General features: G+C 38.5%; 1 protein-coding gene across 18 annotated transcripts in view; it reads right to left on the minus strand.

Annotated features, from left to right (window-relative positions):
- Nucleotides 1-842: 842 nt before the first annotated feature.
- The window catches only part of SYNE1 (spectrin repeat containing nuclear envelope protein 1), a 320,180-nt gene continuing 296,098 nt past the window's right edge, over nt 843-24,924 (minus strand). For 13 of the 18 annotated variants that reach the window (XM_030022683.2, XM_030022698.1, XM_030022689.2 and 10 more), the window contains 14 exons: nt 23,944-24,126; nt 23,382-23,519; nt 22,475-22,666; nt 20,668-21,001; nt 19,756-19,824; nt 17,625-17,767; nt 16,694-16,820; nt 15,343-15,554; nt 13,621-13,821; nt 13,149-13,277; nt 12,567-12,779; nt 11,473-11,565; nt 9,571-9,629; nt 843-2,642 (listed from right to left, as the gene is read on the minus strand). In XM_030022683.2, coding sequence (XP_029878543.1) covers nt 2,402-2,642; nt 9,571-9,629; nt 11,473-11,565; nt 12,567-12,779; nt 13,149-13,277; nt 13,621-13,821; nt 15,343-15,554; nt 16,694-16,820; nt 17,625-17,767; nt 19,756-19,824; nt 20,668-21,001; nt 22,475-22,666; nt 23,382-23,519; nt 23,944-24,126 — 2,334 coding nt within the window. In that variant the 3' untranslated portion in view covers nt 843-2,401. The remainder of the gene's footprint in view (nt 2,643-9,570; nt 9,630-11,472; nt 11,566-12,566; nt 12,780-13,148; nt 13,278-13,620; nt 13,822-15,342; nt 15,555-16,693; nt 16,821-17,624; nt 17,768-19,755; nt 19,825-20,667; nt 21,002-22,474; nt 22,667-23,381; nt 23,520-23,943; nt 24,127-24,924) is intronic. The other 5 variants (XM_030022699.1, XM_030022688.1, XM_030022691.1 and 2 more) reach the window with 4 other exon arrangements.

Genomic DNA, 24,924 nt, shown 5'->3' on the forward strand with positions numbered 1-24,924 from the left:
TCCCTGCCTCTCCCTCAGTTTTTAAATACTGTAAGAAATGAACACAAGTCTCACCTGTGACTTTTTGCCTGGTTCCTCCAACAGACTGCTCTTCCATAGGTTGATACTCACAGGCTATCTACTACCCTTTAGATAACATCTACTTCCATGAGATCACCAATAGTTGGCTGGAAAATAGGAGACAAAGTCAGGCTGAGATCCTTATTTCTCACTAAATTAGTTGTTTTACTCTTTACAGTGTTTGCTTTTAAAAGATAACAAAAATAGCTTTCAACAAAAAAGTAACCACCAAAACCAGGGACTGGCTGATGAAAAGATGTCTAAAGCATGCAGAGATCCAGACTAACATGTCTGAGCAAACTACCAAATTATTCACGTAGGTGCACTGATTAACATTGACTAAATTATGTCACCAAAGAGAATGATACCAGAAAAGAGAGGAGGGGTCAATTTTACAGAATTGGTCAGGCCTGTTGCAAGTAACAGCTCATCCTTGTACCCCAAAAATGCGTTCCTTATCTTTGTCTGCTCAGAATCAGTGATTATGGATACTAATCCAGCCTAGCATATCTTCTGAATACCAATGAAGGAAACTAAGCCTTGAAAAGAATACATACTTGTGTCAGTCCAAGTCTGGGTCTCCAACATTGAAGATACTTTGTTGACTTACAAAATCCCTTTCAGGAAAATGTTAACCTTACACTTACCTGGAAAAGAAGCTTTATTTTGGCTCCTCCAAATGCTGGAGTTCAGCTTGCGGTACTCTACCTCTGACCACCTTCCCCCCATACCAGTTCAAATGATGACATCCCAGAAAAGTAATCCTACATCACAGCAATTAATATGCTTTCATTTTCTTCTGGCTTTTTTATTTCTGTTATGTAGGTCAATATATTCTAAGTAAAAACATTTAACCCACAGGAAAAATTCACATTGTGTGTCATGGCTTGAAAAAACCTAAACTTATTAAAGAGCAGTAACTTAGAGCCATGCTCTGTATTTTTTCAAAATTGAAAAGAATTCTCTTTTGGTCGAGTTCTGATAAGCTGGCCAAAGTGTCTGCCACTGCTCAGACTGCAAGTTTTCTGCAGTATGCCTGTAAAATTTATGAGTTTTCAATTTGTTCTGTTTTTTCTGCTATTTATTCTTACATTTTGGGCATATTCCACTAGACTAACTATTGGTAAAGCATAAACATCAGTCTCAGTATTAAGCTGCTATGGAGAATACTAAGAAATTTCCAGTACACCCACAGGAAAAGATCTGCTTCAGTGTGGACTGGTACAATGTCAATTGCCAAAGGTTGCATGAGTGCAAACATAAACACACACAGAAACAACACATGGGTGAGAATGAACTTCAAGAAGCAGCTTGACAAAAAAACCCTGAAATGACCAATCATTAATTCAAAATACGGACAGCTTCAATATTAGCATAACTTCTAACGTGATACTTCCCCATGTATTTTACCATTTGTCAAGTTTTCCAGATCTCATTCAAACATATACCTAATACCGTTAATTTGTTACAGCATTTTAAAATTCTTTTTAGAAGTGCAGCATACGTACGTTTTCTAATTTTCTTATACCATACATATCTCATTCTAAACTTAGAGGTTTCCATATTTGTCATTAAAAAGCACGTAGACAAAATATTTTATGGTATCTATAATAAATGCAAAGAAATCAATACAAATAAAACTTGGCTTAGCAAACTGTACATACATAAATATGTTCTTTGTTTTTCGACTTGACATTCAACATTTTTCCTCATAAAACCTTTTATGATCTTATTTATTACATCCATTTTTTTAAACCTTAAAAAAAGTGCTTCTCAGATTTACACCTTGTGCATTCAAAGCAAAAGTTAGAACACCATGCCCAAAACAGAAACCACGGGGAATAATACATTGCCATACAAGATCCTTTAAAATTGTGTTACAAATGCTCTAAAATTTCTTTAGCATTGGTTATTTTGTATACTGTAGATACTGAGAGGGTATTTAACAAAGACTGGCTAATGGCTCATTTAGAGCAGCACACAGGAAAGGATCTACAGTATCAAGTCCTTGGCTATGCATAGTACAGGGCAACAACCTGGATATAAAGTGGCTAAAAGATCCAGAATGCTGGTCAGAAGGACATTTCCCTCACACACGTCACATCCTCCTTAGTACCCAGGATGCGAGTATTGAAACGAAGCTACTCAGGTAATATGTTGTGCAGTTTGATACTGATATACTGATGAGTTACTAGCTGAGTGCCAGCAGAGAATGATATGGACACAGTGGTGGCCACAGCAGGTAGCTAAAGGTGCCACACTGAATCCCGTCACTCTTTAAAACCATCCTGCCTCCCAGCTAGCACTCCAGCAAGGTCACCTGCTGTCTCACGGGTCTCCTTCATAATGGAGGTGGACCATTCATGTATTTTAGCATGGGGTGGAAAGAGCGGGCAAAGTTGTTGGCCATAGTACAGCTGTAGTCCTCCTCGGTCATCGGCACTAGGCAAGCCAGCCCGATCAGGAGCAGCAAGAGGAGCTGAAGTGGCAGAGCAGCTCTGAGGACTCTGAGGAAGAACGATGGGTGCCGCCATGCTGGCCCAGCCTCAGAAGGGGAGGAACCTGAGCCACCTCTTATGGACCTGAGAAAAGAGGACGGACAGGTGAATAGACTAAAACATTACTGCAGCAGAGGTTGCCCTCAGGCACTCAGCTTTCCCTAAAGGCTTGTTTACAATTTGTACACACTTTGATTGACAACTGCAAAGGTATTTTTCACTGAACATGCTGTTTCCCTAACACTCTTAAGAGACCCCATATTTCTAGACTGGGTAGGAAAACACCAAATGATCACGATAGAATGGGCTTTGTGACCCCACAGCCCCTTCGTCAATTATGGGAAAGACTCTCCACTTAAAGAACTGTGCTTTAGAGAAGGGGAAAATAAAAAGTGGGCCATACCTGTCACGTGTTCAGTGCACACTGTCTAAAAAGGAAGCCTCCTCATTTAAAATGGCAGTTGCATTTGGTTTGCAGAAGTTTCTACATTCATTTCTATGTATAGCATCCGCAAGGGTATAACGTGTTAAGATTCAGTTACATCAATCTTCAGTTAATTAATACACCAATATGCAGGCAATGGGGACTCATTTTCTACAAAGTACATTGTATTTTGAATCTTGCACTGAATCAGCAGTTAAAATCTATTTGCTCAGCTGACTTGACACCATCCCCTTCTAAGTGATTTTCTCCCTTGTGCCTATGGATCTGACTTGAAATGGCACGTATCTATTGCATGTCTATGGGAGAGGCAAGACCTAATGCAAACATTTCCAAAGGGACGCTTCAAATTAAGCACAAAAACCCAATCTACTTTTTAAATGAAGGATAGAGACATAGTTTTCACATTTTCCTTTTTGAGTGAAACTGTCAGAGCTCTAACATCCAGATGACAGGTTTTGAGCTAGGTGGACGACTGAAAGGAGTGATTATACAAGTTAAAATCTGATGGTCTCAGTGTGCTAATTAAATGGCATGGGAAAGTATTGTATTTTAGCACTAGCGAAAAATAAGAACTTGGAGCCTTCAAATAAATTTGCTTCAAGAACTCCTCCATTAAGACATTAGGTCATGAATTATGTCTTAGACATGTTGCTATAAAACATCCATGTGGCTGCTATGATTATGAAGCCCCAGAAAATCTATGGTTTGCTAGGGTTTAAGAGATAAAAACACTCATAAGGATGGCTTTAGTCTCAACTTGAAGGTGTGGGAGATCAGGCTTGCTGGCTGACGTAAAATGCTCCCCAATAAAGCAAGCAGGGGGGGATGGTTCCTTACTGTCTCCTTGCCTTCCCTTCGTCCTTTTGATCCTGTCTCCCAGATAAATCTGAATCTGTGTGAGAAAGCATGCAAAAACCAAAATATCACCTTCAAAACTATGCCAGGCTTGGCAAGGGTCCCCTTCCCACATGTTCAGAAAGTAATTCTTTCTATGCTTCAGTTTATTTTTATTGTCTTGTTCATATGTGTGTATCATCCCACTATGAAGACTTCAAGAAAGCCAGACAGATTTGGTAAAGTTTAGATGACCAACAGATACATAAAGACCCAGGTACGCTAAATAATTAACTTGACCTAAATATCCCAGGAAGGAGCGATGATCAAAACATTAGATCGCGTGTTGTTTGAATGCGTGTCATTGTAGCCCGGATGGAAAGCTGCTTATCGCATAATGTAAGATCGCATATTATAAAGAACATATTGAAAGGATATGGCACATTTAACAGCATCAGAGCATTCCATATTAAAGTTCAATTAGATCAGGACTTCTACTGTCCAAGAATGCCAAGACAGAAAGTTAATGGACTGAGGTAGGAACAAAGGGAACAAGGAGTGCTTAATTACTTTCCAAGCATTTGATTGCACAGTCTACCTATTTACAAGGCTCTCATTGTACAATGTTGTTAATCCCAATCAAAAAAGGCCACATTTCTGCAGTTGGTAACTGCTGTTTGATAATAAGCAAAGTCTGAATTTTCTTTATTGACTCAGAGTTACTCTGGGGCAACACTGGGTGTCACAAGGGGAATTTCCAAAAAATGGAATTAAAAGGGAGCAGGCAAAGTTAGCATCTAATTTTTCTTTTCTTTTCTTATGGCTTTAGCAGCACAATCCAGCACTTTCTGGTTTGTGTTTTACCAAAAAAAAAAAGAAGAAAAACAGTGGCATGTGTAAGCTGCATGGCTGATCTCAACAAGGAACATAAACATTTCTTCAAAAATGAAAACAGTTCATGGCAAAGTTTTTCAAAACACTGTTTCTGCAGTGAAGTAGGGTGTTGAAGAATAGTTTCTAATACTGCATGGAAACAATTAAACAAGCAAATAGTGAAACATTATGAAAACATCTTCAGAGGGGGAGTTCTAAAAAGTTCAAGTGCTGTACTGCCTGTGTTCATTGCAGGCATGCCTCTGTAATCTACATAATTGGCTGGAAAATGGAATGGCTCAGCTTAGAGTGTTTAATGGATTTGGTAAGGAGAGATGGTTAAAAATATACATTGTTAATAAAAAAGGCTCACTGTTCCTAAGGGCCAGAACTCCTGTTTACTCCAGCAGGAGAAGGGAAAGCTGAAGAAATATATGCCACTTTGGAGAAAAATGTAATTTCTTTTTCTTGAGCTTGCATCTTTAGCTGTCTGTCTTCTGACTGCTCTGTCATTTGTCACACTGGCCCCTGCTTGAGGAGGGAAGGAAGGAAGGCCATCTGCTACTCGCTCCATATGCAATTCCTACTAACTAAATAAAAGGGGGAGCACAGCTGCAGACCTGGTCAACAGTAACCTTTTTCATGTCAATCAATCTCATAAATTCACCTAAGAAGTGCGGGCAATGGTTATCCTTACTTTGGAAGTTTGTAATGTCAGTGAAATTGGAACTCTTTCCTAAGCATTTCAAGAGAGGAGAAGCTAATTTACCAGGCTATAGATTGGATGGGCCGTGAACTCTAATTTCAGCTCAGATGAATACCTTCTTTTAAAGATGACTGATTTTTTTTTTTTCCCCCAAGGAAAATATGGTTGAAGTAATCTATCTGTATTGCAGTAAACATCTTAAAGATTATAACAGAAGAATTTATCATTCAAGCGAAGCTGATAGGAATAAATAAAGCCAGTTTAATGAGGAAGTGACTAATGGAATGCAGACAACAGGCTTACATTGAAAGAGGCACTGCTGGGCTAGTAGAATGTTATTACTGGAGTTAATCAAGGATGAGTATTGATTTAATATCTTTATGAAAAGGCTATGGCACAAAATATAAGAACAGCAAATTTCATCTGTATGATGACAGAACTTGGAATTCTTTGCAAATACAAAATAGGATTGGCTTCTTGCACAGAAAAAAGTGGGTGAATCCAACAGGTTCAAGAAGTAGCTCGAGGAGTTTAAGATTTTAGTACATAAGGTAGAAATAAAAACTTCTACTATAAATTTGGAAGTTCACACTCTGAAGATAATGAAGAGAATCTTGAGCTGTTTGACACAGGATAGCCACAAACCAATAATGTGGCTTGTGAATAGCTGTGAAAAGGGACAAGAGAAATTTTAAAATATATTTCAGTTCAAGATTTCCAGAAGAGGAAAGGGGTTGTCTTAATGATGTTCTATAAGGCACTAGTCCACTCTCACCTAGAGCAGTTTGTGTCATTTTGGTTAACATACTTCTGGAAGACGAATTCAAACTTACACAAGGCTTAAAGGAGTCAAAAAAATTGCAGTTTCTCCTATGAAGAAATAAAGTCCTGAGCTTACCAACATAAAACCTGGGAGATACTAAAACTACCCTTTATAAGATAGTGCAGAACAGACAGAAAGAAGTTGTTAAAATAAAGGAAGGGATAAAGTTGGCACAAAACCAAATTACTACATCTAACCATGGATATATTCAAGGTGGAAATTATTGTATTTCCAGATAATCAGAGAAATTAAATTTGATAATGACCTTCTAATAGACTTTTTGTTACCACTGATTCTATTTTTTTTAAGATGGAGGCTGCTAGAGTTATGGAGGAAAAATATGATGCTCTGCCCACAAGAGCAGGCAATGACTCCTCTTGCTGGCCCAAGAGACGCTCTAGGAGTGACCTTGTTTGGCCATGTTCTGACTTCAGGTCTCTCCCTAGCTCTCAGCATCACATCACCCCAACCTCAGATTTGGCTTACCCTGTAAAGAAGATGAATATGTCCATTTCAAAGGCAGTTAAATATGAAGTTTAAGTAACAAGCTCTAAGTGAGAGTGCAGGAGATAACTGGGAGAAGAACCATGGCAAGCCAAGCCCAAAGCTTGTGTTTGAGCTACTGTATGGCGATGACTGCCATTTTGTGGCCAAAGGCACAGAGAGTCCTGTGGCCTGGTCTGCTCCAGGAACAGCAAGCTATCTTTAAAGATCCACTAGTCATTTGGGGAGGCTTCGGGAGAGCAGGAAATGGAGGTTGGCACTGTGGCACCAGGACTTGAATAGAGCCGCTCAAGAGAGACAATGTAAACACCCCTGAGGAAATTGAACCACTATTTTAATCTTATTAACATTTTTATCACTTCAAAAAAATCCACAGGCAGAGATCCAGGTGTGCATTTATGACAGCTATATTAAACTGATGAAGAAAGAAGAGTTGCTTCTTGGATTTTCTTTTCCCACTTAGCACACCTCTTGAATGAGCCTTTAGTTAAATCCACAATGTAACGTCTAGTTTAAGCTTGTACCTTGCTTAGCATCACACTATATATGCTTGTCTTTTTCCTGTGCTAATAGGGAAGGCAAAGTGATATCACACTTGTTATACACAAAACACAGCCCCTCTAATTTTTAAATGAACTTTCCTTCACAACCTCCTATGCGATAAACCTTTTAAAATTGACTTTAGTTCTCCTGTATACTAAACTCTAACAGGGTTTGCTGATCCAGTGCAAGATCAAACACAAAGTACTCTGATCAGAGGCATGTCAAAATATTAAAGAACACAGTGACAGCTTGTACTGCTTTATCAGTTAAAACCACATTATACATCAACCACAACCTGTCTGGCTTGCGCATTTGATTAAGTTTCCTATTCAGCAGTGACTCATTCGTATTCCATGCTTGTCTGAATGACAAATTGAATATTGTGTTGTACTGCTACAAGACGTGTTAATAAACAGTGCTGGAAAGACTTGATCTGAAAGATGCCGCACCAATGGTACTGCTGGAATAGAGGTTGATCTCAAAGCTGCAAAGCACTGCTAGCTGCTCTTTGAGCCAGCAGCTCGCACCTACAACCAGAAACCTTCTCAAAAGGTTGGCAGAAGTGGTCTGACTATACAGCAGAGCAGAAGAGTGCACACAGTATGCTTCTTGAGTACAACGTTGCTAGTGCAAGCATGCTGATCTGCCGAAGACATCCTCCATTCCTCCTAGCTGTTAATGGCTGCAGAGTAAAGCCCCACTCCTCCCTTTTCCCACTCCCTATAAGAAACAAAATGCCAAGCTTCATAGCAGACTGGAGTCGGAAAAATTAATTCTCTTTCTTCATCAGGCAGAAAGGTGGAGTGTACATATGTCACCTATTTTCTATTTGGTTTCCTTGTGTTTCAAAGAAAAAAAAAAAATCCCTAAAAATAAGGCAGCTTGTTAGTGCCAGTGGAAGCAGTGAAAGATACTCTACCTGTTCTATACGTTATGCTGTGTGGTTTTGCAACTACATCACAGTCACTAACTACAGATATAAAGCAAACTTTTTTTTTGAGAATTGTTTATGTAAATTTCTACATGGTAAGTAGTTTTGTTCTTTATTTCATTTATATTTGAGAATAATTTTGCTGAAAAAAGCCTTGATTTTGCTCATGAAAAAAAATAATACTCTTAAGGTATTTTTTGTCTGCTTGGTTATTGCTCAATCACTGTATTAAATCTAGTGTTGCCTTCTCTCCAACATCAAATCTTTCACTTTAACAGGACTTATTTTAAAAATGAATTAGTTAATTTTCAATATATAGAGAATAAATGAGATTTAGGACTCAGCTATAAGAACAAATGTATTTTCATCATACTTTGTGATTATTTTAGCTGTTGCAATGCCTAAGATGCCGAAATAGCAAAAGACATCTTCTTTATACATATTGGCCTGCTCATTTCCGTGTTGGGTTTTTTTTTTAACTTCATAACTCTAGAGGCTAGTGAACTGATCAGTGAAAGAGTGAAGGTACACACACCACACTGACAACAACAAAGAATGCATAAGCACTGTTAGCTGCAGAGATGACAGACTGCTGGAGACAAGGTGGAAAGCAAAAAGCTGTAGCTGCAAGCCTGCTCTCTACTGGTCAGACAGAGATGGGGCAGTGCTGCTCCCAGAGCAAACACCACATGGATGCAAGCACTGGGCAAGAGTCATGGCAATGTTAGCACGTTATAGCGCAGTCATCTTAGGAGGGGAGAGAAAATGACCCCAAATCTCAAACCCCTCAAATTCTGACTTTTAATTTTGAGTCTTAAGTACTGAAAACCCACAAACTGAACAAAACATTTCAGGGGAAAAAAAAAAAAAGAAAAAAAAAGGATGTTAGTATGTCTCATCCAGATCTGTGGGTTTTGTGAATTCTAGAATATGGTATTGACCTATTACCTGCCTTAATTTAATATCTAGAAGTAAAGAGGATGATAAAAAGTGTTTGCCATGAACCTACTGGCATTGCTGTTAAATCATGCCAAAATAAAATAATCATTAAATATCATGAGTGTAAACACACACTCACCCTGATCAGGCATATGAAAAATAAATGTTGATTACAGGCCATTCCTGGGAAGCAAAAGCCATAGATGTTCAAAGATTAGCCAGTATTGCTATTTAACAAAGAATTTGAAGTAATTGAGAGCCTCTTTTGCCAAACTATTAGCAAAAGGTAAGTTTTCACTTGTTTAAGTCCTGGTCACCTGACGGAGTCGGTGTGGACGGAAAGGAATCACGGCCAATTTCCATCATCCTCTTGGGGTTCTAGAACAGAGTGCGGAAACCAGGAGAATAAGGTACCTGCTATGTGGACTGCTGACAGAGGGTCCAGGCTGTGAGAGACTACATTTGCCCCGTGGCTGTTTGCAATGAACAGGGGGTAAAGAAAGAAGAATGTTCAGTCCAGGCAAATAAAGACAAGCTACTGATGAAACTAAATTAAAAGTGCAGCAAAGGAAACATAAAAAAAAAAAAAAAAATCAAATGAAGTGACCAATACCCATGAACCAAGGAAACTGGCTTTTCTTTGCATCTAGCTGAGTATGGAAATGATTGGAACATACACAGTGAACTCAAAAATAACAGTTTAGTCATTACATTTATGAACAGTAGCTCTGGATTAAAAAAAAAAATCACTAGAAATTTAGCTCAAATAATTTATAATATGAAATAGAAAAAATGTATTGAGTTGAATATGGGCAAATATAGATATTTCAAAATGCAAATGCAGCAAAATTAATATTCTCAAGGAAAAAAGGAAAAAATGTCCAAGGGCCTCCTTTGACGAGTCTGGCCTCTTGTCCACCCCCATGCCCCCCACAATTTTGAAGGCCAAATAACTGTAGGTGCATTCCTGCACTCACAACTATTTGCTGGAATATTTAATGCAGTTAGATAATTATAATTCTGATTGTATTTTTAGTATTAGTATTTATTTATTTAGCATCAGTATATCTGGCACTGAAATTCTAAACAACATCACTTCAGTCTCCAAAACTGTGGGTGCAAAAACCAGAAGTTTGAAAACCAGACTCCAAGGAACCATACAACTTAGCTATACATTATGGACAAAAATGAAAAAAAAGTAGTCACATACATAAACACTAACAAATTAGAGATAGACAAATGCTGATTAAAATGTTAAGATGAAACCTATTATAATTCTACATACTCTTTAGACAAAGATTTTATGGTAAAATACTTCTCCATTTCCTGTAATGGTCAGGCATCATCCAGTTACATCCGTGATATCAGAGCTTTTGCTAATTATTTAAGTTTAAATTTAAAAGATAAAAACATTGACCTCTGAAATAAAATGTTAAGGTCTATATTCTTTTATTCTTTCTCCTTTTGAAAAGCCAGTATTCCTTTACATTCTCACACTAGCATCTAAAAGGAAACTAGTGAATGTAAAAAAACAAAAAAAAAAAAAAATCAATTTCAAGAGCTGTAAAATTTATCAAGACAGAACCCGGAGGCTTTAAGAAAAGTGCAAATGGAATACAAAAATCAAAACCAACTTGATTGTTTTAAGAACTAAGGAAAAAAGCAAAGTAATCAACCAATAGAATTGCAGAAAAAGACAAAATAATTGCAGTTCCATTTTGGGCTCAGAGTATGGAAGTGTTAAGTACTAGGCATGTATTGCTATATATCTTGAATTTTGTGCCAGCGATGTAAATAGACAACTCCAGAGTTGCCATCATGGCCATTAATTAGGTCCTGTGCAACTAGCTGTTTTGAATAATGTTTTATGCCCTTCAGCTCTACTTAGCCATTCATCCAAAGTCTCAATAAGACCATCGGCAAGATTCATCAGAAACAACAAAAAAACCTTATTGAGATTCTTGACGAAGCGGCTCTGAAGAGAAGGCCAAACAGAAATGGAGGACTGATTATACCAGACAAGACCAGACTTTGGGTTGCTGCCATCACTAGAGCAAAATACAAGAGACACGACATGCCGTACCATGGTAAACCAACCACACTGACAGCCCTGCTTTTAGATAGTGTTTACCACTTCTGAGTTCATGCAGGATGGGATATGCAGCAGGGCTGGGGAAAGCAGCTGTGTTTTGCTCTTGGTTTATGTCATTTCCTTTCCTATCAAGTGACAAGGGGGCCTTCCAGCTGGCTAGAGCTACTGCAGACATCCAGAGTTCCCACCCAGGAGGTGGCAGAAAATGTACGACATGAAATTACCGTTCTCTGTCTGCTTGGAGTGCTTCTTCCAGATACAGGACTCACTGAGCCTGACGTGTCCAATTCATCAGCAGAGGACCATGAGGACAATTCCTAAAGTTCAGAAGGAATGGAGTTCAGAAATACAGCAACTAGCTGTTCAGGTAAACAAACTAAAAAAAGCCCGAGTGAAATCCCAGCAGAGTTATTTCCAAAACAAATAAAATAAAGTAGTTAAATTTTGTTACCAAATTATAAGACTAAGGCATTACATGTTTTCTCTGTTAGCCCTGATGGAAAAGAAAAGCAAACAGGTAGTTAAAACTTAATTGCTTAAGGTGACACATTTTCCGCCAAAGTCGATACAGGGAAAAAACCAGTTGCTCTTTATTGGCCTTTAATTACAAGGAGAGGTTGGTACCACCAAGATTTTACTTAAACAGGCAGAAATTCACTAGAAGGAGAGAAGAGCTGAGTTCTCATGCCTTACGTACTCTGCTAATCCAAGACTTTAAAAAAAGTTAACTAGAGGAGAACTTTGAAATCTTTACTTTATACCTGCCACTGTTGGCGAAGACATATGCATAACTTCCTCTCAAATACCCTGAGATACATAATTTGAAAAGTTTTGGAGTACAGCTCAAAGCTCAGAAGACACTATGAGAGATTTGTTAGCCTATTACAGAATTTATTTTATGCTTTTTTTCCCTCTCTCTTTGACAGAGGGAGCATTATCTTCCTTTCCAGTGACAACTGAGACACTATAATTTTCAGTGTGTATAATTTTCATGCAACTAGAATAATTATCTCATATACTTTGCCAGTTGACTGAATCAGTAATGGCAGGATAAACAAATCAAGATGTTCAATACTTATTGCTACACCAAGTAACAAAAAATTACTGGATTAAAAAACCCCACCATATGACAAAAGAGATGTTTACATCATGAAGTGTAAGATTACTTTATGTTATTCAAGATTACGTGTATACCATCTTGATAAGTATTGCAAACAACAGAAACAGTGCAGCCAACAGCACTGACCAGAGAAAGATAGTCAAAACAGTGGGAAATGTGTGCCCAACAAACAGCAAGGAATAAAAAGATGTGACTTACCAGTTGACTACTTGAAATGTCTAGAATTTTCTCTAGGTCTTTAATATGACGTGTGACCTCTTTCAAGAGGAGCTTCAGTCTGTTTCCAATGACATGCACCTTTTCTTTGGCTTCAAGACAGTCCTTGCCTTCAGCATTGACTAGCAATTGGCAGGACATATCTTGCAGTGACGCCACCTTCAGCTGAGACTCCAGTAGTTCACGTCTGATTTGCTGTTGCCAAGGCAAGCATCAGATTTTTTTTAATGCAAGTTTTTTTAAAAAAAAAAAAAAAAAAAAAAAAAGGAAAAAAGCTAGAACTCACAAAACTGGACATTTGAAATTAATGAGAAGCGATAAAAATTTCTAATCTGACAGGAAGACAGACAGCAGACTAGTGGTTGACTGAGATTTTAAATCATGAGTTATGCTACTAACGGAAGTGAGTAAGTAATGTTCACTACCAAAGTAAGGTTAGTTCCTGACATTGGTACACATGCAACGTACAATACTAACCCTCAAGAGAAAAATAAATCTGATTAGGTGTTTTTCTGATGATGTGTTTTGGGAGAGAAAGGGATGATTATAACCCTACCACCCTACCATTAGAAGTCTGTGATGATCCTGCAGGGTTTCTGAGTCCAGGTTTGGATTGATGGGCACAATCTCATTTTTCCTTCTGTCAATATTCTCTAACCAAAGCAGCAAACCATGGCTCATTTCATGGAAATCCTGAAAGTGATGAGTGATGATTTTAATAGCGTAGCAGAAAATTGCAGTCAAACTGAGGTTTTTAGTTTATGCGATGATAGGTACTACTGGCTAAATAACGTAACTTACAAGGAAGTGTAGAACAGTATATTAGAATACTATTCAAGAGATGACAAATTTAGAAAATCTTGGGCTGGAAATACATGCTTCGGGTAGTGCAGGTGAATCAGAAAACACATGCCGAAGCTGTATTTTGGCTTGCACAGGCAAGTTTCAGACTGAATAACAAGCACACCAGATAACGATATGGTTTACATTTTTTGTATGTGGGATGCTGACAATTTAAAATAAGTGCAATACAGACCTGGCACTGCATTAATGCATCCTGCAACGAGGAGCGCCACTCTTCGATCATATTGCATACGTGGTCCCAGTGCACATTCATCTGAGACAGGCGCTCTTGAAGCTTCTTGCTCTCTTCACTGTCAGACTGAGTGAACTCTGAGCTGCACAGATTGATGGATAAGATGATGGCTTTGCGGTTATCAATTGCTTTCTGCAGCTCCTTGATGATAAGACAAAGTGGGATGGGAGAAAGAAAGGATGGAAATCGGTAAAACATGACTTTCAGAAGAACCAAGTAGAGAAGGCAACACAAGAATGCAATGATTTGCCATCAGCAACTGCGGAGTGGTACCTTACTGTAACAGTCTCTTTACTCTGGATATGAGATTTCTGTGCTCACTCTGTGACTCTGCAAATGTTCACTCTTTAACATCTACTAAAATTTTACTGTAAGCATAAACAAGAACAAGCCAATTAAACTTGTAAAGTCTTAAAAGTCTGACGTCATAGTTGAATTTTAAAGATCTGGCTCATGCTTTGGATATTTTAAAGACAGAGCAGGCCCAAGGAAATTTAAAGAGATGTAGGACAGTTGTACTTTAGCTCACAATAAAACTTTTGCCCTCACTTCTCAGTTTTGCTGGTAAACATGAAAACCAACATGTTTTCAAGTGGAAAGTGCTGCCAACAGTATTTTAAAATAAAAGCTTTTACTGAGGGAAAAGAAAACATACAAAGAGTATAAACAACCTACTCCAATTTATAGAAGCAGGACATGTATAAAAACTCTGATTTGTTTACATTGGAAGCCACAAAAGAAACCCCATGTCTTTTGGTTTGGAGGGCACTAATGGGCTTTGCAAGAGTGGGTGAGATAAGAACTGGATTCTTGTGAAATGCCCCTTTTTCCACCTACTTTATAGCATTTACTTAAAAGCCCCATGTCACAATGACCTTTGTAGTGCTTATGGAAGCTATATTTGGATTATAGTGAAGATCAGCATTAATATGCTTTAGATGGATCGCTGTCGGAAACAGTCTTTGCTATCTGTCCACCTCATTCCCAGCATGGAGCACAGTACATTTTGACATTGGCTCCCCCATTTTTGTGCCCAAGCTGATAAGATGCTAGTAACTGAATGTGAAGTTGTGGACCATCACATTTGCAGATCTTTACAGCTGTAAAATATCCAGGAGAGATCACAAAGGCAGCATTCCAATCCGGATGCATCTGAGATGACAGAAGAAGAAATAGGAATGTTGCAAAGTGACACCAAATTTTTCCTATGTTGTACTGGTGACAGCAGTGTGTAGGCTACAACCCCTTTTGGGCACTCTCTCCTTCTTCCACACAAAGTAATATGCCCCAGTGAGGCATTTCTTTTAAAGTAGCTATTTTGTTACCAGTTTGACTAGAAGAGATTTGATTTAACTTGGCTTTTTTTTTTTTCCATCAGCTTGGCTGACATCAGGAATTACCTGTACATTCTGGAATTAAAGAATTACCACAGAATTACTATTCCAAAAATTCATTTGGATTATATAGTAAATGCCAGTGGTACATTTTTTGGCCAAAAGGTGATTCATAACATCACTTTCCCTGTTACTTCAGTTATCAGCAGTAGCCTGCTATGTACAGAACGGAGAAAACCAGCTGCACCTATTGACAACCTCTTCAACGTACCTGTTGCACTCAGGTCTGTTTACAATGTAACTCATGGAAAAGAGAACTAAAACTCACTTTCAGTTTTTTAATTCTGAGCTCAATAGTTTGTATGTCAGTGCTGAGATCAAGGCGGCGGAGCGTCTCCAGTTCCTCTTCAGTTTCTCCCAGCCAAGCCCAAATGCTATTAAGGTCAGAGTTAAACTGCTGCCATTGCTGAAGGTTTTGCTTCATCCTCAGCTCCTTGCTTAGAGCTTGAGCCTGAATTAATTCCCACCGGTCAATTACACCTGGAATGATAAACACGAAATTCAACAAAAGCAAAAAACCACCAGCCACACACAATTGCATCAGTTGAATCCCGTGCAGGACAAAATAATGCTCCATAAAACCCAAAAAACACTAGCCCACGAAACACCACACTGAAAACTAAGTTAGATTGAAGAATGTGATGTTGGACAGAAAGAATGAAGAATCTGGATGATTCCAGGCAGCAGGCAATGTTACCACTTTCTATTGTCAGACTTCTATGAACAGAATTAAGTTTATACATGCAGCTCTCTCAAACAGGTTATGCTGGTATAAAGACATCATAAATTAGCATAAATGAAAACTGGACAAGGAATCTGAATATGTCTAACTAGTCACATATTTATTATTATTTTCATTGGTATTTGTACCTACTGCAGTTTAACACACACACCTCACTACATTTGCCTAAGCTACTGCTGATGCATTGGATAAATACCTCCACTAAAAAGAAATAAATTAGAGGCTATTTCTTCTTGTTAGTTATCTTGAAATACTATGGCAGAAGGACAAGTTGTATCATTCCATCAACTTAAAAAAAAAATCAAAATAAAATCAACTGCATGGGTAGCATATCTTGCCAAGCTAAGAATGGAGACATTGCCTTTACAGTCTCTGGAGCAAATCCATGTTTTTACAATGCCATACCTCCTGTTCTACAGCTGATGTTTAAAATTAGTCAGGTGAATACTTCTACTCTATGAATATAGATTTCTGTACTGTAGATGGATAATATTAAAAGTGAAAGCTAATATTAGAAGAAATGAATGGTGACTTATGTGTTTTGTACAGCAATATAAGCAATCTTTTTTCATCAGAAAACATTCAACAAAAATGCATTGCATCCACAGTGACGTTCAGAATGGCTTAGGGTTGTGTCTCATGCTATGAAGGGGTTCTTCAAATGCACTTGTGTGCCTAATCTCTTTATAGGGCATATACAAGGAATACTTACTTTTCCTTACTATTCCTATTAAGAGATGTTAAACAGAACATGGTAACAGACACAGTCATGTAAATATGTATGTCAGTAAATAATTCCAAGTATTTATTCAGAAAAATTTTGTAAGTTTGTTACTTTTCACAACTGCTTTCCATGAAAGAACTAAATGTTACTTACCAGCTGTTTGTGTTTCAGTACTGTTCAGGTTAATAAGTCCAGATAATTTTTCTTCTTCCTCTTTCAGTTTATATCCAAGCCTTTTTACTGAGTCTATGCTTCCACTGCACTCCCCTAGTAGCTTCATCTGTGTTAACAAACACAAAATCCCCTCTCAATACACACTGTACAGGACTAATTGCATGGAAAATACAAATTACAATGCAACCTCCAAAATTTTCTAAAAGTAAGTCTAAGTGTGAGGATAAAAATCTATTACTTTAACAATCTGTCCTGATACTATGAAAGAAATTTATATGGAGACAATAAGGCTTAAAACATAAGTTCAGATTAAATAGAAATAACTCAGTGCCACTGTGCCAAATCGCGCTGGATGGTTTAGGTGTCATTTGTTCTAAATGTTAAGTGTGAAATATTACTATGCATCCAAGCAGCTAATCTTTTAATTCTGTCAGTAATAAAATTATTTGAATGAATTAGGGAGAGATTTTTCTTCCAGAAAACCTCTCTGAGAAAGCTTTTTAATCATGGATTCCATATAAGCAACCTTGCTTACATGATGCGTGTTTATAAATCATCAGCAAGATGAATACTGTGCATGAAACTATAAAACCTGCTTTTAAAAGCAGAGGAATTTTAAACAAGGATATCATCATTAGATGGATAAAAACACATGTGAGAAACTACTTTTGGACATCTGCAAAAATGTAACAGGAAAATAAATTCCTTAGAATCATGTTCCTGTAATCTTATGCTATTGTAAACACACTAATAACATAAACAACAATAGCATGTGTTTAAGGGTAGCAACCATATAAGTAAGTCTGAGGAACAGTAATATCTAATTGCTTTATTGAAACAGCTATATTGCTTTCAATAGCAAAGCTAAGCTTGGAGTGCTGATTCGACTTGTGGTCCAAAACACACGCACATATCCTTTGTAACTGGAATCCAGCTCTGGTCCTGTAGGTGTTTTGCTGCGGATGATGTTTTCTGTTTGCTGTATTTGGAAACGACTGGTGTCTAAGGCCTTGTCCAGCTGTCGGATATGTTCTTCCAGGGCACCAGGTTCTGCTGTACCAAAACAAAAAAAAGTGACTGTCACTCAAGTTTTCCCAAAGTTGTTTTTTAATCTTTTTCCCTGGCAGAATAAATATCAGGAATACTATCTAGATTAGACAGTAAAGGAGAAAAGTGACTCCAGCGGTATGAGTGGTACAATGTCAAAGCAAATTGATAACTAGTTACATTAGAGGATGTTAGCAACCTTCAGAGGACAGATGACCATACCAAGGAACATGCTTGCCATAAGCACACTATCAGAGAGTCCACAGTTTAAAGCAGGCTTGCAAACTATTCTGGAGTGCCTTTTTCCCTCAGAGAATTCCTCCCCTCTCTGAAGGGGAAAGTTCTTGGCAAAGCGTGCTCTAACCTCACTGATTTTGGAGAACTCCTTGCTCCCTTTCACAGACACTCTCAAATAAAACCTTCTATCCCAAACTCCTCATCCAAATCTGTGTTAAAATTTGATTTCTCCTCATTTCTCTTTGTATTACTTCTCTCCATTAAAAAATAGTGGAATTTCGATCTACATGAAAGGATCCTATCTGTATACAATTTTGAAGATTAAAAGCGGTATACAAACGCTAAGTGATATTGTTATATTCTCAAGGTCCATAGATGACTGGACATCTTGAAGGCCCACAGCAAGTAGTCCAGAAGTGATTTAGGCAACCACACTAAGCAGCAAAATTTATAGTAATTTTCCAATTAGGCATTTGACAAAAATTATGCTTAATATATCAGCAAGGTGGTATTATTCAACCAAGCCGTTTGGAACTCATACCAACATTTTTGAAGCAGGACAACTTGTATTTTCCTTATAGAGGTCAGGTGAATTCTGTGATATGAATTAGCTACAGCCAATTCTAATCCGAAGCAGGCTGCAGCCTAGAGAACCACATGAGATCCCCCTTATCCATATTCTATCACTGTGCCTGATTTCCATCTGTTTACAAAGGTAGTTTGAATTTATTCATAAAGACACAATTAAAAACATGCATAGAGAAGGGGAGCCTTCTGTCCACCTAATTACAGAAAATGGAGCCTCTTGGATGGTTAATCTTTTTTCATACAAAACACTGCCTCACCCCAAATGGACAGAACAGTGTTCAGTATTGCTTTTACCTCACTACTTTCAAAATTCTCACATGTCAGAAAATAGACGCATTTTTCTATATGTACTGCTATTATTTATACTCTTAATCAATCATGATATTATTTCACTGATTTGGGGAAAAATAAAAATGGACAGTGAAACTGAGGTCTGTGCCACAGATGCTGGGATTTTAAAGATTTCGTATTTCAAATATGCAACGAAGTCATTATTTCAAAAGAGAAAAAACTGTGAAATCATGAGAGAAGGTATTTGTAAGTGCATCTAATCCCTCCAAGAGAGTCATCTAACAAATGAAACAGTAGTTTTAATGTTGTGTAAAAATGCTACGTGAAAAAAAATTCATCTTCCAATCTAAAAGACCAAAATAAAGACACTGGACTACAGTACCTCACCTTGGCATTGTTATCACATGAAACAACAACTAACCTAGAAGTTTATATCTAGGTAATAATCCAAGCTGTGGCTGTGTTAAAAAAATAAGTGCAAACCCAAACAATTAGGTTTTGCTCTGTATCTTTTCCTTCTGCCTTAATCTTTGTAGAAACCACTCTTCTCTCAGCGACATAACAAAGTATTAAGTCCTGCTGAGGGACTCGAGAGAATAAAGACCAATCAGGGTAACCTACTGATCAGTTTAGTCTAGTTAGCTGAGGCAGGAGGGCCAATACTTCAAACATCATTGTTTTATCCATGCACTAATAATACCTTTAAGCGCAGTAGTAAAGCAAGATACTTCTACATTAACATGCCAATGCTGCCACGTAAGAAATCTTTATCTTGTAAGTTGTGAAAAGTATAGCAGATGCTAAGAGAAGAGGAAGAAGCTATGTTTGCGCACTGTGGTATTTGCATCTGGCTATGCTTAGTCTTTTTTGATGCCTACCAGAGATATTTTTGAGTGCGTTTTCTGTGAGTGTTACATAGGCCTCAAGAGTTTCAGGGATCTCTACATCTGAAAAAATAAAAGCACAGTCTAAATTGACAGCTCAGCAATGGCTGTCTCCTTACAGCAGGAGTCCTTTTCATGGGATGGAATATATAAACGGTTCCAATAGCAAACATCCTTTCTGGAGAAGGAAGAAAGATGAAGACTGAAACACGGGGAGCCTGCTACTAAGTCTCTTAATATCCAGGCAAACCTGACTCTTTTCAGAGCAATGACCTGGGAAGCAAAAGACAGCCACAAGATCAGAGTATAATATACCAGTATTTCTTCCCCCACAACTAGCTGTATTTGGGCACTTTCACTCAGTAAGATTTATTATGCAAAGCACACACACTTAGAAAGGATTTCCAGCTTCACTGGAGAGCAAGACCCAAGTTCGCACCTCAGGCTAAACACTCAGTTGCTGGAGTCTTGCCTGGGTAAGGACTGAGTTTAGGTTTACTTAAGCACTTGATGATTTTGTCTGCAGATCTCTCCCACAGCATTTCTTCATCAGTTTGTTCTGCACTTCTTGCCATATCCAGTATAATTTCTTCTAGTTAGAATAACTTATGATGCATTGCTGTTACAGATGACATATCCCATCTGGCGGGCCACAAGCATAGACACACAGCCAATTCCCTGTCATATCATATATGCCTTTGCAATTTTCCAAGGCTGTAGTCATCCAGGAATCTCCATCGCTGTGTCTAAGGCCAGAAGGCCACTGGGATCACTTAGGCAAAGCTATTTAAAATCTTCAGGGGCTATTTAAAATACTTTTCCATGAGCATCTTGGCCAAGCAATCACAAACATAACATTTGCTTCTTTTTACTAGGAGAAAACTGGACACACAATCGCTACCATACCTGCTATACCAGCTGCTCCTCTCAGGTAGAAGCCCTTCTCTTGTCCTCCGTCTTCTTCCTCAGAGTGCAGTGCCTGTGAAACGGCTGTCTCCAGGTCTCTGCTTAGGTCGTAGTCATGATCCCACTCCAGGGGAATGGAGTCCACGCTTGCAGGGGTATCTCGCCCTGATCGCTCGCTTCTCACCGGCTGGGAAAGAGGCAGCGAAAGGTTGGAAGAGGGGTGCGGGGAGAGAACGCTGTCCGCAGATTTGTCATGCCAGTGTATGTCAGAGAGATCTGCTGATTCATCCAGATCCACCTCCCTGTCAGAGAGGTCGTGTTCATCATCTGTCAGCTAGAAGCATAATGCAAACAGAACCGATCAATGAAACGTGCAGAGGCACTGCATGGTCAGCCTGGGTCAGTGAAATAAAGCAGCATTAGGCAACAGTCACACTGATGGGGTTTCCATTTTGCATTCTTTTGCACTTCCCCTTCATTATTTTAAGGTGCACTAAAAACCCAAAGCAACAAAAAAGTTCATAATGCCAGCTCATTTTAATTACTTAAGGCACCACACAGTCTCACGTCAAGCAAACGTCTCCAGACTTCTTACTGATGCCACTGCAATGCAGACATCAAGTTAAAGAAAACTCTGGAATCAAGTCATAGGAAGCATAAGTGACCTTTATCATGACTACTGCTCTCATTATATTCTTTCATATTCTGAAAAGTCTGGATTTTGTTCCTTTCCTTCAGTAGGACTTGAGCTGCAAAAAATCATTTTGCTCTCACTTATTCAGCTATGTGTTCAGTACTGGAGACAAATTTCTGTCTCTTCTGATGGGGACAATAACTTCATCGTTTTTTAGACAGAACTCAATAACCTGCCAATGATGCTATCTGACAGAGCAGGGAGATGTTCTTATTACCAGTACCACACTGCTACCCCTATCAATAAAGTTTTATAAATCTCCAATTTGCATGGATTTTCACGATGATTTACAAAAATTCCAGATCTGGTGAGTTTGCTCTCTGAACAGGACATAAATAGCATATGATGAAGGGAGGCAGATGGTCAGGGTTGTAACAAAATTAAACCACAGGATTTTTGGAAAGTTACAGAAGTTTCATGTTAGTTCATTTCAACAGCTTTCTCTCTCCTCATTCTCACACTTGTAAAATGGCAACAAACCAAACAAATATGTATGTATGTGTCCTCGTTTCAGCTGGGATGGAGTTAATTTTCTTCCTAGTAGCTGGTACAGTGCTGTGTTTTGGATTTAGTATGAGAATAAAGTTGGTAACACACTGATGTTTTAGTTGTTGCTAAGTAGCACTTATCCTAAGTCAAGGCTTTTTCAGTTTCCTATGCTCTGCCAGCGAGGAGGGGCACAAGAAGCTGGGAGGGAGCATGGCCGGGGCAGCTGACCCGAACTAGCCAAAGGGATATTCCATACCATGGGACATCATGCTCAGTATATAAACTAGGGGGAGTTGGCCAGTAGGTGCCAATCATTGCTCGGGCACTGGCTGGGCATCGGTCAGCGGGTGGTGAGCAATTGCATTGTGCATCACTTGTCTTTCTGGAGTTTTATTAGTCTCTTTTTTTGTTATCTTCCTTTTCATTGCAATTATTAATTATTATTATTATTATATTTTATTTCAATTATTAACTGTTCTTATCTCAACCCACAAGTTTTACTTTTTTTTCTTTTCTGATTCTGCTCCCCATCCCAGTGGGGTGGTGGGGAGGAGTAAGTGAGCAGCTGTGTGGTGCTTAGTTGCCAGCTAGGGTTAAACCATGACAGTATGTAAGTATACACACAGGAAGGCGGATGAGTTTCTTGTGATAGCGTTCCACACGTCCAAAGACCTCTTGACAGTAACGACGCAGCTCATCTAATTCTTCTTCAATGACAGCTGCATCCATGGGCTCGCTTTTCTCAATGAGTTGCTCACCCTGCACAATTATCTGCTCAATTTTGTTGTTGTTCAGTGAAATTTCTTGCTGGAAAGCCTGTATAAAAGAAAATCCCATGCTTTATCAATGAAATCAACATCACAACCACCTAAGTTATTAAGGATGCAAGTCTTAGAGTTTTTCAGCAAGAATGGTGTGGGTAACAAATGGGGATCATTCCAAATATTCTGGCATGAGCAACAATGAGCAATTAAATTTAGCATTCCACAGCCTTTCTAGCCAAAAACAGTGATACTTCATGGTTTACCATCTCATTCCTCACTTCTTGTATTTGGAAAGAAAGCTCTTCTCTAAACAAGCCATGCCCATGACCAAATGTCTAGAATGAACACAGATGCTAAAGCTAACACACTGGAATTTTGCATAACATGACATTTGATATTTTTCTCTCCAGGTAATGATTTTTCTGGTGCAGAAATGGTTGACAAATGTAGTAATTCTTAGGTGTCGGTAATGGAGACTTGACATTAATAATTTTTATTGATATTTCCTCTTTTGATTAGGGAATGGAGACTATCACACTTGTTTTTTTTCAAAATTTTTTGCAGCACAAAGATCTTCTGCTGTGACAGAAAAGTACGTATTGAAACCTGGCATAGCCCATAACTTCCGAGGCTGAATACTCAGCCTGCAAATACGTGACTGCATCAGGCTGCATTTTTGCATAATGTTTTTTAAATTCTTTTCCCACCATGAATGTTTTTATCCCTTCTCTCATCCCTCTTCCTGTTACCATTCAATCATTCTTTACCTTAAGTTGCTTTATCTTTGCTTGGACATCACACTCTGAGAAATGTTCAATGTTGGTCAGCTGCAGGTCCATCTCTGTTAGCCATACCAGGATGCTATCACGCGCTGTCTCAAACTCCTCACGCTGGCCAATAAAATGCTGGGGGGTGGAAAATGGAGTGGCATGAAATGACCAAACAACCCAAAACCCCCTGGCAATAGTGGTTCTCCAAAGAAATGGCTTCCATGCCCTTCAAACCTAACCTAAACTCAGTACCCCTTCTTTCATTTCCTACATGCTTTCTACAGTTCCCTTTTCAGTAGTATCATCTACAGCTGCAATTAGCTGACTTATGAAGGTTATCTTCTATGAAGGAGGTGGTGTTTGAGGTCTCCAAGCATTTCCCTACAGGCTTCATGCCTTGGTTACCTCAGACAAAGTGAGCTGATAAGCTCCCTCCTCTTCCAAAGGTAAAAATCCCCTGAAAAACACTGTGCAAATGCATTAAACTGGAAACTTCTGGACTACCCCTGATTCATAGGTATAGTAGTAAAACTGAAGGGCTTAAAAATGGAAAAAATACTTTTAGCCTGCGCAAGATGGAGGTAACTCTCTTTTGTAAGTTGTCCCATCTCTGGTTCCCCTCATGAACCATCTGCTTGAGGCTGCAGTCAGAGTCAGTGCGGTTCTCTCGGGCCAGACGGCGATACTGTTTATTGATCAGTTCCAGCTGAGTCAGACTTTCATGCACTTGTCTCTGGAAGGCCTAAAGCAATACAAACAAAAGACACCATCAGTTTTTTTAATTATTGAAATCAGGATACATATATAAGCGTCTCCCTTTATTTTGACCCTAATTCTACACTTTGACCTGTGTTAGCTGATAGATTTCACTATGGATGCGGACATCTCCTGAGGGCTATCTTATTGAGAGGCTGCCTTCTGATTACAATGAGCAATAAAAAAAGAAAAAATTTTACAAAACTGACATAGTTCACTGAATAAGAAATTGCAACATGAATACTCATTACAATGGCAAAATCAGCACAAAAAAATTAGACTCAACTTCTACTCAATCATATGCCTTTGTATTTGAGAACAGAAACACAAACAATGAATATGAAACTTTTTTTTTTTTAAATAATGAACAGAAGTCCAAGATTCCTGTGGCTTCATCAGATTTCCTTACACACGCTGAATTTGCTGAAGTGCAAACATTGAAGAGATTTGAGCAATTGTTTATTCTGAGTTTTACCAAAAATAGTAAATAATGGCACTGAAGGAATCATCTTATGTTCTGTATAGTGGTATACAAGTAAGTTTTGACTTAAAATTTTCATGGAAAGCAAATTTTGTGAACATCCATACCAACTTATGGCTGGGCAAGTGTCTGCACCATGTACTTTCAGTGCTTCTTCTACCGTTACAAAAGCCTCAGTCACCCAGCTGGGGAGCAGAAACAGTAGGTGACTTTACCCATGAGTTTCATGTTGTGACTAGCAATCACAAAGCAAGGTGGAGAAAGCACCTTGTAAGGAGCTGAGGGAATTAAACCCTTCAAGAA

The sequence above is a fragment of the Aquila chrysaetos genome, chromosome 8, assembly GCF_900496995.4.
Source record: "Aquila chrysaetos chrysaetos chromosome 8, bAquChr1.4, whole genome shotgun sequence".
NCBI lineage: Eukaryota > Metazoa > Chordata > Aves > Accipitriformes > Accipitridae > Aquila > Aquila chrysaetos.